Source organism: Mesocricetus auratus, unplaced genomic scaffold (assembly GCF_017639785.1).
Source record: "Mesocricetus auratus isolate SY011 unplaced genomic scaffold, BCM_Maur_2.0 Super-Scaffold_100013, whole genome shotgun sequence".
Classification (NCBI taxonomy): domain Eukaryota; kingdom Metazoa; phylum Chordata; class Mammalia; order Rodentia; family Cricetidae; genus Mesocricetus; species Mesocricetus auratus.
This window is the reverse complement of record NW_024429196.1, coordinates 43,895,811-43,908,893: the sequence shown is the minus strand read 5'-3', so window position 1 is coordinate 43,908,893 and position 13,083 is coordinate 43,895,811. Positions and strand designations below refer to the sequence as shown.

At 39.8% G+C, this 13,083-nt stretch overlaps 1 protein-coding gene across 4 annotated transcripts in view; it reads right to left on the bottom strand.

The window, feature by feature from the left end:
- The window catches only part of Elmo1 (engulfment and cell motility 1), a 515,537-nt gene that overhangs the window by 149,484 nt on the left and 352,970 nt on the right, over window positions 1-13,083 (bottom strand). For all 4 annotated transcript variants that reach the window (XR_005880782.1, XM_040755636.1, XM_040755637.1 and 1 more), the window contains one exon: window positions 3,485-3,621. Coding sequence is in view for 3 of the 4 variants with exons in the window: in XM_040755636.1 (XP_040611570.1) it covers window positions 3,485-3,621 (137 nt within the window). In the remaining variant the exon portion in view is untranslated. The remainder of the gene's footprint in view (window positions 1-3,484; window positions 3,622-13,083) is intronic.

Here is a 13,083-nt window from a genome sequence, read left to right as displayed (position 1 = left end):
AATGGAACCATCTTCCCTCTGCCCTTCTCATGGTGCCTCGTGGACTCCACAGCTAGAACTTAGCAGAAGGAGGAGACACTGGCATCTCAGGAAACCCATGAGAACTATGGGTTGATCACAGTACTCTGTTATTGTAGGCAATCTGTATTAGTTGGAGATATGTGTGGCCCATATCAACATATAGAAATTCCAATCACACAAATCAGCTTTAGTTAGCAAGTCTGGCTTCATGAAAATGTTCATGGGTAGCTTTTACGCAGCTCCTGGGTTCACTGGTCTGTGCTTCAACTGCCTTATGAGATGAGAGTCCCCAGGAGCTTCCAATGTACCCAAGGCTGAGAATGGTGCCACATAGATCCATATTCCACATGTAAACCCTTGTTAGAGTATTTAAAATGCAACAATATCTACAAAGGCATAAAATAATATCCTTGTACCCAAAACATCAAAACTGAAGTCTTCAAATGATTGTTGGGCTGCTTGTGTGGGGAGGTAACTGGTGGTAGTTAGTTCTTCCCTGATGCTCATAAAAATGAATAATGCATGCTCTAAAATATTAGTAATAAAAGGCAAAAACACAGACTACAAACTCAATGGCCTGAATCAGTGGATTATTCTGTAGACTGCTATATTGAGAAAGTGAAAGTACTTCTCAAAGCATAAATATTTTAATCACTCTCCAATTCTACTTCTCTTATATAAATAAGAAAAACGTTCCATCTGCTGCTTCTCAAGCTTGGAAGAGCAGTAGACAGCTGCTTATCTGAACACTTTCTTCAAGCAGTGGTATTAACTAGCACATTCAGATAGCTCAGACCAAGGTCCAAGGCAGGTGGGTAGCAGAAGGTATTCCTGCCCTTAGAGATCATGGTATATGTGATGTGTTGACAAAATTTAAATTTTGAACTAAGGGCCTTGAGGTGCTCAATTAACTCTGCCTCCCCTACTGTGTACAAACTGACCAGAGTCTAAGATAGCATCCAAAATAGTTCAAAAGCAATGGTGTTTCATGTTGGGTTCTTTTCAAATCTTTCTGAATTCGAATTTGGACAGTCTCAGAAACACGAAATCATTTAAATCTACCAAGTAACTCCGAACCCACATTTGTTCCTAAATTCAATCTCCTCTGCTACCAAGTTAATAACATGAAGAAAAGTGAACTGATTTCAATTTCAGCACTTCTCTCTCTTTCCATTTATTATTGAGTAAAGCAGCACAGTGGCTGATAGGCAGGAAGCAAGAAGAAAAGAAATATATAAAAAAAAGAGAGAAGGACTGTCTTCAAATTGCAGTAGTGGCTGTCACACAGCAGCCTCCCACCTTTTTTCTTTCTTTCTTTCCCCCCCCCCCCCCTAAAATAAAAAGGTTAATGCAGGCAGAACAGGGATACAAAAGAAAAGGGACACAAACATATCTGTATTTGAGCAGCTACCAGCAGAACTCTCAAATTATGCCTACCAGTAAAAATAACAAACAAAAGGCTTATCTACCAATATTACATTAAAAGTTGTTATTAACACTTAAAGATCAAATACACACACAAATAAAATATAGACTATGATGGACATAAAAATGCCCTCCAAGAATGCCCATGTTTTAATCCCCAAGACTTGTGACTGTGCTACATGGTAAATATGATTTATATTACAGGTAGGACTAAAGTTGCTTTTTGGCAATCTTAAAACAGGGAGATTATTATCCTTGATTATCCAAATTCCATACAATCCAGGGATTCTTAAAAGATGACATCAGAGGAATGGGCTGGCATTAGAGAGGACTGGACCCACAGCTGCTGGCTTTGGAGAGGGAGAAACAGGATGCAAACTAAGAAAGACAGAAGCCTCTAGAAGCTAAAGAATGCGAGACAACAAATTCTCTTCTAAAACTGCCAGACAGGAGAAGAGCTCTACTGAAGCTGTAACTCTGGCCCAGCGAGATACTGTTAGCTATTGAATTGTAGACCAGCCAGATAAGAAATTTGTATTATTTAAACTACTAATTCTGTAGCCATTTGTTGCAGTAGCAATAGAAAATTAATACATATGCTATTTTACTATGTATCTATATCTCTGTATCAGTCTTTTTATATTTCAATAAATCTATGCATGTATTTATATAACTGTCTTTGATATGCTTTTTAAAATAAGCAAGGAAAAAGCAGACTATTATTGAAAAATAAAATCTCTTGTCCTTCCCATGCTTGACCCTTCTCTTACACTCATTCTTCAATTAATGCTAATATACATTATGGACGGTAAGGTTGCCTTCCCCTGGAGGAGTGAGTGTCCCAACACATAAAGCTGCCACTCAATAGCTATCCCTCACAGCATATGAAGAGTCACGCTGAACCAGGGCAGAGTGGCCACAGCCACTTTGAAAGGCTATTGATTTCAGTCTTTTTCGAATGTGGAAGGTCTTCTTTCTCTGGGGTGATTTGCACCTGAATGGCAAAGTCTTTCATAATCAAGTGAAGTACATGGAGGAGGCTGTGACTATGATTGCAAGAGGATTAATGACTCCTTTCCTCCCCAATCCTTTTTGAATCATCACTGCTCGGATCCACAAAGGCTCTAAACTGCGACATGTAGATCAGGGCTCGATGTGGGGCACACAGGCATGACGGGACTTCAGTGGTCTCAGCAGCCAGTCTCAGGTGCACAGGAAATATGGTAGGCACCACAGAGGGAAATGCCCTAACTGTGAGTAAGGCGACTATGCCCAGGAAGATGGACAGGCCGGTCAGTGCGTGATGAAGGATTCAGCTCTTTTCCTGCTTTCCTTTCTTTTAAACACATTGTGGTTCAAGATGCCATAAACCAGAATTGTAAACAAAACAAAATGGATGTGATATAAATTCATAGAGAAGGCAACAGGGAGGCAAGTGCAGCTGTGATTTAGATATTACATATTCACCAAGGCTATGGAAGTGGGGCACCGAATTCTTTGCCTCTTAAAGACAGTTATGATCTCCTACCAGGAGAGTGGGCTTAGGTAATGGGTCAGAGACTTGTGTTACAAGTGTTACAGGCTACACTATACTAAAACTCATCATAAGTAACCATGACATCACTATTATACATGTCTGTTGAAGGATAAAGATGTTCTTTATCTCTAAAAGCAGGGACTCTGCTTCTAACTCCTCTAAGTTGACCAAGGAATTTCAATAAACATTCTCCCAAATAACCTTATACCAGTGACCAGGCATTCTGTACCAAAACCACAAAGGAACAGCTCACTGTGAGAAAGTGTTTCCAGAAAGTATCTCTGTTGGTGGCCTCACTTAGACAAAGTATCAAAGCTGCCGCTAGCAGATACCTAGTGTCTGCTCATTTTTGGTGCAATTTAAAATTACATCCTTTCCCTTCTCTTCCATTGGCTGCTACTACTATGCACAGCTGAGGAAACTCAGCATACCATGTCTGAGGCATGAGACCCAAACCCATCAGCTGACATGACGCACACCAGGGTATACCACCCGTTTTACCTTGTTGAAGTCTTCAGAAGTTGCCCTCATTTCCTTCCATGTTTTGTTCAGGAGCTGGATACAAATGCAGAAAAACTCCTCAAATGATCTGTCATGGGTGAAGAACATCGGGTGGAAGTCATTGCAGGTCTCACTAGCTGGAGGAAAGAGAAGAGAACAAAGGCAGACATTTTAATACAGTAGAATGTGAAGTCAAACCCACATTAGGTGTCCACAGAGAGAAAGAGACATACCTTTGATTACATGGCCATGGAGAAAAGCACTTTTTAAAAGGCAAAAGGGAGAGCCTCCACCCTTAAAAGCTTAAGGCCAGGGGGTCAGAACTATTCTTAGGTACATATTTTGACTGTAGAATGTCAGTTGCTAATCTATCGCAGGATGTGACTCCAAAGGCTTTGTTCCAGGAGTGCTGGCATAGGTGACCTTTGAGAGACTATTCCAACTGTTTTCTGAGGCACAATGCCTCTATCACCCTAATAGAATAATTGGCAGAAGATAGGCTTTCCTGGATACACAATTAATTCCAACTTTGAACATAACATCTACGATTATTTCTCCAGGGGGCATTTTTTCCCCTCTTACGGCAGTGAGCGGGGACTATTTGTGATCATTCACCATCTGATGCCAGTGACCATTTAACTTTCCGGGCCAGGCACAGATGGCTGGAGGTCAGAGCAACCCAAGTGGCCTAAATGCTGCAACATCCAACTCTCATAGACAGACAACCAGGAAACTAGCTAAGACTATTTCCAAGATCAGCTGGAGTGAGCTTCCCTGGGAAAGATCCAGGTCAGCCACCTCCCTCCTCCCCCAGTACAGCACTCCAGCCCCTTTTCACATCCTAGCAGTTTCCCAGCCTTGCACTTTTATCGTCCTTTAAAAAACAAAAGGATTTATTTTTTATGTGCCCTAGTGCTTCACCTGCATGTATGTAAGTACCCTGAATATTAGTGTCTGATGTCCATGAAGGCCAGAAGAGGAAGCCGAATGTGGAACTGGAGTTACAGATGGTTGTAAGCTGTCATGAGGATGATGGGAACAGAACCTAGGCCCTTATCAAGAGCAATAAACACTCCTAACCACCAAACCATCTTTCAGGCCCCCTAATACAGTCCTTTCATAAATGTGACAACTTGTTTGATCATTGAAGAATCTCTTAGTACCTGTTTCATGGAGAAGGATATTGTAGTGTTCAGGGAACTTAGCTTTGTGACCAGCCCCACCAAAAAAACTCCAGATTTAAACACACAGGCACACAAGGACACACACACACACACACACACACACCAACTATGAGTGTGCAGCTATGCACAGTGAATGTGCACACTTTATTTTATTGGAATTTCTTCAAATATTGACTAATCTTCAAGACCTGGAGTGGTGGAATTTTAGGCTTTGGAAGTCCAGGAGGAGAGAGACAAGTCAAGAGTGGAGCTTACTGCAGAGACCTTCTCCCGCAGAGACCCATGCTACCTTCCATGCACATGAACACCCACTTCACCTCTGGGACAACACCGTTCTGGTACAAGCCCCCAGCTAGTGAACCCTAGCACTCCTACAGTGAGGATGTTCTGCTCTGGCAGAGTTGTTATATGCCAGCCATATCCATCCACAGGTCTTATGTGTGTAGTGATTTTGATTTCATATATCTGCCCATCTAAAGCAACAGCAAATGGGTGTGTATTTGTACAGCTCACCCCTTCTGAAAGGACAACTTGATATGAAGATATATAAATGCCCCTGTCTCCCAGGCAGCATAAGGACAGAGACTATCTACAATACAGTCATGCAGAAAGGACTTAAAAGCAATGATATGGATTCATGTACAGCCCATGCCAGGCTGGGGATATTCACTTTGCCTTTTTTTTAAAGCCTCTATTGTCTTAACTAAAATGTAGAAATTAAATTTATTCTGCCTTCTTTCTAGAGAGGATCACATGTTACAACTCATAAAAATAACTGCCCTGGGGAAGATAAAAGTTAATATAAACATGGAGACAGGTTCTGGTTATGACACCAAGCCTTAGATGCCAGCACACACTGTTCCCAGGACTTTTCCTCTATTGTTAGGATTGTTCACATCCCAGTAATGAGAAGCAAGAACACATAAGTAAAGTCACTCCACCCCTGAGAGCTCCAGCAAATGTGAATTTTTGACCTGAGACACAAAGCTATATAGGGAGTGTGGAACACCAATACAGGCGGACTGTACAGCTTACTGCCCTGGGCAATGAGCCGTCAGTCTCACTTTCATGAGCACTGGAGCCCATGAAATTTACAAGTCTACAGAAGCAACTTAAGATGCTATTACCATCTAAGAACTCATTATTAATCACATTATCACACTATGGTTTTTGGACCTAGTATGATTATATGTGTACTTTATGACCTAGTTAAATTTTTATAGCATTACTGGAGCTGAGACAGCTCTAAAACCCATGAGCCCTGTTTTTGCTTGGGTGGAAAGAGAGGGAAGGAAGCTCATAATAATAGGCAGTATTTATTGGATGTGCATTATGTGCCAGGCTCCAAAGGCACTAGCTTTGTAACAACCCAGGAAGGTGGGCATAATGGGTAGCTTCATTTTATATCTGAGAAAGGTAAAAATTGTAGAAATGAAGCCTTCCACCAGGAGCTTTTTTTTTAAAGATGGTCCTAAGTAAGCACTTGAAACCTAAAATTTATCTGACCTAGCAGTAGGCTTCCAGCCTTCACTGACATCAAGAGTACAGGGAATTTCCCGGAGGCTGCTGCTTAGAAAATTAATTTTCGCCACACTTTCCTGGACCTCCTGGACCTTTCCTTCAACAAGAACTGAGATCATGGTCTGCAATGCAATGGGGCTCCTAGAAAATGCAGTTAGTGCCTGCTGTGTGTGTGTGCTCATGTGCGCACATATAAAAATAGGAGATTCAGAAAGATGAGATGACTTTTCAGGTTGCAAGTTGTCTTAGTTACTTTTTCCATTGCCATGACAAAACACAATAACCAAGGCAACTTATAGAGTAACAATTGAATGGGAGTTTACAGTTTTAGAGAGTAAGTCTATGACCATCATGGTAAGAACCCCTGACAGCAGGAAGGCAGGTATGGTGTTGGAGCAGCTGAGAGTTTACATCCTGATCTGGAAATTGGAGTAGGTGATGGCTTGGGCTTTTGAAACCTCAAAGCCTAACCTCCCAGTAACATACCTCCTCCAACATGGCCACACTTCATAATTCTTCCCAAGTAATTCTATCAACTGAGGATTAAGCATTCAAATATATGAGTGCATGGAGGCCAGTCTCATTCAGACCACTACACATGGGTCGCAAATTGTGTTCTAGGATTAAAACTTAGGTAGAAATGACTCTAAAGACTATCAATTCTGCTCTATTGTGCTCTAAATCCTTAGTTGTGTTTGTTGGTTAACTGTCTCTGCTGAACCTCCCAAACATAAATTTAAAGCAATATCTTTTATATTCATCACATATTTACAAATAAAATCTTACAAAGGGTCAACTTTAAATGCTTAAAGCACATCTCACGTGTATGATTCCTTGCTTTTGTTCTGCTGCTCATAATCCAAGAGGAGTTCAGGTCACCAGGGATACTATTTTTGGGCCCTTCCTCTCTTTTCTCTGTGTCTGGGTCAAGTTTCATCATGACAGTTCTCCTGGGTACCAAGAAAATTAACTGAGTTCCAAGCTTATATTGCATAAAGATACTCTTAGTGTCTACCCTGTACCAAGATGCCACCAGGTAGTCAGTCACCAGGAAAGGTCACACTGGATGAATTCATGTCATTGATACATTTCAAGAATCTCATAAGGTACATGTAAACAGAAACCAAATTTTGATCTTGATAACAATGCAGGAAGCTATAAAATACAATTGTCAACTTCTCTTTTGACTAAGAGAAGTCACATGCACAAATCATAACCAGTGACTGAAAAGCAGAAATTACTTGGTAGAGTTTCTAGGAAAGGTACTTGGAGGGGAAGGAGAGATTAGTTATCCTTACTCTTGCTTTACTACTTTAACCACTTCTCGTTGGGAATGTGGGACAATGACTGTAGTTCCCATGACCATTTAGTCAGCCTGAAAATGAGGGCTATATCCTACAGAATTAGAAAGAGTTCTTGGTGGCACCATGGAGATACTATAACAATCCAATCTTATCCTCTGGAATTCTGTGTACAAATTACAGTTTTCGGGTCTTTGTTGTAGTTTTGTTTTTACTATGCTTAGACAGATAATTATTGATATGGAAAGTTAAAGTTCAGGAAGCCCACAGATAGTAACTTAAGAAAACACATGGCTAAGATTTTGTGGCAGTTATAAGAGGGGGAGGGAGGAGGCAGTAAGTACAAAGGCTATGATCAAACATATCTGTATGCAAACATCAAATCTGAGATTTCCTTGCATGTTTTAAATCCTTAAATGTTTAAACTCCTGGAGCCTGTTACATCATTTGTGAAATGTAATCATATGATATTCAAAAGCATTAAATTAAGTTATTTCTATCAAGTACATGGTGAAGAGCTTGGTGAATATTCTTTACTATTCCACTGTCACCATTGATACTTCATAGATACATATAGATTCCAACAATGCCAGAGATAAGAAAGAAAGAAGACTAAAGAGTAGGCCTTCGGCCAGTATATTTGGAGGATGTGGAGTCAATCACTCTTATTGATTGTGTTAAAACCTGTGGGAGTACTGAGATTTCAAGGTGAAATTTCAATGTAGAGGGAACACTGGGCTGGGAACTCTTAACAGATTTTCCCATTTGGAGGAACTCCCACCATCTGCACTCCACACACAGAAACCTAAGGAATAATAAAGTTAAGTGTCCTGCAGTAGAAGGCCAGGAAGAGAACCCAGCATTCTGTCTCTGGAGCCAGTGTTTCCAGACTATCTATGAAAGGACTGCCTTCTCATTATCCTACACTCCTGTTTTGTTTTATTCTGCTTTCTTTGAGGTGGGGTCATTCGATATTCCTCAGAATGGCCTACCACTCATGGTCTTCTTAACTCAGCCTCCTGGAAACACAAGTGTGTGCCATCATGCATAGTTCATCCTATCATTCTTTAAGACTTGCCCTTTTCACTGAGGAGTAAATAGAGAACAAATCAGGAGCAAGTTAGTCCTTCACATGATACACACACACACACACACACACACACACACACACACACACACACACACACACACACACAAACGACTTCTATGGGTTCTTTAAGGATCTTCCCTCATTAAAAATATAAATTAAAACAATTATTTAGTAGTATAGATTTTTCTTAAAACTTTCAAATGCAGACATTCATGATCTGTCATAGTTTGTTTTCTGTAACTGTAGATAAATACTGTGACCAAAAACAACTTAAGGGAGGAAAGGGTTTATTTCAGTTTACAGGTTGCAGTTTGTCAACCAGGAACGCTAAAGCAGAAGCTCAATGCAGGAGCTTGAAGCCAAACCACAAAACACTGCTATTGGCTTGCCATCTGGCTTAGTTATGCTCAGTTACCTTTCTTATACAACTAAGTCCATGTGCATAAGAATGGTGCTGCCCACAGTGGGCTGGGTCCTCCTATATCAAATAGCAATCAATGAAATGTCCCCACAGACATACTCACAGGCCAGTCCTAATGGAGGCAATTCTTCAGTTAAGGTTTACTTTTTCCCTGTGTGTCACATTGCCAAGGAGATTAGCTACCACAGAATCTACCTGAATCATCTGATATCCATGAAGGGAGTAGCTGTCAAAAAGATAAAGTGGTACATCAAGACTTCATGATATCTGAAGGGTCACAAAGGTGCTTTAGGTTAAACTACTGAGGTTCAAATCCTAGTTCTATCACCTGGGTTACACAGGAAATTTTTTCATGATCTATGCCACAGTCTTCTCATATGCAGCATTAAATAAAATGCTACCAGGCAATGGAGAGGATGGGAACAATAACAACAAGAGTAAGCTCAATGTAGTTTGGGTAAAGAGGATTACCAAGTTCATCTGCCATAGTGCAGATGTCCAGAGCTGCACACGTAAAAACGAGAGTTTGTGGATGATCACAAGGGAGGACTATGTCTTAAGAAAAGTCTTTAATCCAGAGATTTAAAAAAAAGAAAAATTACAGGGAGTGTCAGTTTATTATTGTCTTTTAAGGAAAACAGCAATACTTATTTAGGAAAAAAACTGAAGTAGCAGGCAGTGATTTTATAAATGAAATTTGGAGAGAAGCATTCAATGGGATAAAAATAGTAAGACATTTTAAAAGCCAAATTGTTCATAAGCACACTATTTTTAACTCAATGAGTTTCCACTTTATATGGGAGAGTCAACTCACTGGTCGATTTGGAATATAAAGATATTTTCGGGGTTAAGTTAGAATGTTAATTTGCTGACATTTAATTCATTTCATTTATAAGTAGCTATAACTTACACATGTAGGTTTTGAAAATAAAGTAAGAATGTGACACACTTATGTATCACTTTGACTGCAATATTATCCCACTTGGTATTGCTGTAAGAAAATCCTGGAGGCTGGATGCTCTGTTTAGAGATTTTTATGGCACTCACAGTTTTGAGGGTCTGAGAACATTGTGGCAGCATCTACTGCCCCAAAGGCCTTTTGGCTACATGACAGATGGAAAAATTGTGAGAATATTTGTGAGAAAAAGAGATTACATCCTAGGATGAGAAGCCAAATTTGCTTTTGTAAAAACCTATTCACATGGGAGAGAGAGCTCTCTCTAAACAACCAGCAATAACCCTAACCATGGATATGCCCCCAGTGGCTAACTAGCCTCCATTTCTTCAAAATTCTGCTTAGTAGGGTTACACTGGGGACTTAACCTTCAGTAGGAGAACTCACAGACTATAGAGGTCATCCAAAGTAGATGTATTCTTATTTTGTATTGGATAGTATGAGATGAGGCCCATATTGTCTGAGGTTCTCAGAAAATAATGGCCCCTGCACTGTAGTGACTATGCTATGAGCAGGAAGAACTGGTTCTAAAAATTCCCTGTGACATTGCAACCTTGCAACCCTCATCAGAGTTCCCCTCTTAACTATACATTAGGTGGGTAACACTCTCATTGTCCCCCCACACACATGTACACATGTACACATGTATGCATGCACACATAAGATAATGTATTTTTCTCTTTTTACTCTCTAATGCTCATAAAAAGTTAAGAGAACTTGGAGACTGTGTTTGTACTGAATCTCATAATTTCTATCAATTTCTTTAGAGACAGGATGGCCACACACTCCATCTATACTTTTTACTTATGGTGTTAAGGCATCTAAGTGACATTTATTGGCTAAGCTTAATGTTTTCTGAGCTGGCATTTATTCTTCATAAGAAAATTGTTAGTTGTTTTTATACCTTTTCATACGAGCTAATGTAGGCCATTACATAAGAAAATTAGCTAACAAAAGAAGAGATAACAAGATGACCCTGGCAAGTATAGAGCAATCTTGCTCTTTCATGGTAATTTTCTCAGACATGTGTAAATTTTAAGATGCTAAAAAGATCTCTATGACCCGAGTTATGCAAAGACAGTCTTTGGACTCAGTTGAAACAACCAGGGGACATAGGCTTGAGAAGCACTGGGAAAATTGTACTATTTCTACCATGACATTGTGAGTCATTTGACTAGCAATGATCTTTGAAAATGTGCACTTTGAATATTAATAAATAGGACTCACATATGGCATTTTGCTGTAAAATTATGAATTACAAGAAAGAGGAGATAAGTCATATACACTCAAAAGACTTTAATTCATGATTGTCAGAGCAATCATAAAATGTCAGTAGCTATCCACGGCACAGAAACTCACATTAGGACTATCTGTGGTTTTATTGTAAGTCTGGATTACATGTTTATAAATCTCAGGTGCAAATGCGTGCTCTTGCACATTTGCACACCTCTTTTCAGGAAAGTCGTCTTGCTGTCCCCTAGAAGACTCTGGGCTTTCTATTTTTAGAACTGGCATTCCTTATCTGTTTGATTTTGCAGAGCGACACTGTGTGGAAAGATGTTCAAAGTTCAGAACCTTTCATAGGTAGGAGAGGCAAGAAGAGGAGAGTCAGGGCAAAGAACTTTGTAGTTCCCTCATCTCCACAAATTTAGTCAATATAGATGCTACCACCCCTCCCCCGCCATTTCAGACAGAATCAGAGGCTTTAAACTTTGTCAGCACTTCACAGCTCCTGAAGTTGGCTTTAATAAAACTCTAGGTAGTCCCTTTTACCATATACCAAGCCTAAAAATAGCATGAAATCTACAGTGAATAGACAGACACAGTAGTGAATCCAAAGCTTTACTCTTGGCTTTCCCTCCAGGCCTTTCTCCAGGTCCTGGAGAAAAAAAAATACTAAACCAGTGTTAGTGTTGAAAATCAAGACAGACATCACTGCAAGACACTCACTTCACCAAAAATCTACTGAGGCTGTGTCTTAGGCATAGTGTCTGGTTTCAAAAGACCGGAACAATTGTAGAAGGTTGGTCTTGGTCTAGGTCCAATTCTGGTATCACCACAGAGTAGCAGCATGACCTTGAGTACCCTATGGTTATATTGGACATTAATTTTTTCATTAAGATAAAAAGACATCTTTAATCTCATTGAGCTGTTATGATTAAAGATAAATATAAAGTGATTAATATGTTATCAAATATATGTATCACAAATATAAACATAAGTAATAGTTGTTACCAGTGTCAATAAAGCAGTTGTTGTACATAGTTCGAATGGCAAATTCAGAAGACCCAAAGCTATCAAATACTAAGACTTATAATTATGTGAAGATACTACTGGTACATGGATGGAAAAATAAAAGATGGAAAGTAAGTGGGCCTCCACTAAGAAGCCTGCATATCCAATCATTGAATTTAGGACATGAAAGGAGAGGGGGAAGGAAAGGGAGGACATCTGCCATGCATTAAGTGATCTGCACATGCAACTCCATAAAACACACACATGTAAATGTGGAACTTTTTTAAAAAAACATAATGCCTTTGGTTTAAGTTATGGTGAACTCTTACTGAGTTAGCTTCCCACAACTTAGCCCCGGTTCTTTTGTTAAATCATAAAATAGCATTGACAAGGTCATCTTGTGAGCTATTTAGCCAAGAGCAAATATAGAGAAATTCCAGTAAATGAAGATTTCTGATAACAGGAGTGAAGTAACCCCTGGGAGTTGGCTTATAATTATAAAATGATCATGCTGATATAGCTTGCTACTTTCCTCTGTCCTCTAACTCAGATCAAGAAAAGTAGGAAACAGAATTCAGATCCCTGGTACCTCATCTATTGGAGAAAAGACACACATCATTTCAGGAGTCACTTTCAGATGTGAGACTGCATATTTTTGGCCTAAGTAGAAAAGGGGGTACAGGGAACTCATTTACTGGAAAGGAGAATCAATTGCATGGCTTTGCAATGCCCACCAGAGTGCAGCATTCTTAGCCTGCCAAATACAAGCTACCTAGCTTTGGAAATCAGTGTGAAGTTTAATTCTATGGGTCAGGATGGTCATAGGTGGTCTGTAGATGTGGTCCTGGATATTTCCATTTGAATGAGTATACTACAGCCTGTCCTACCCCAT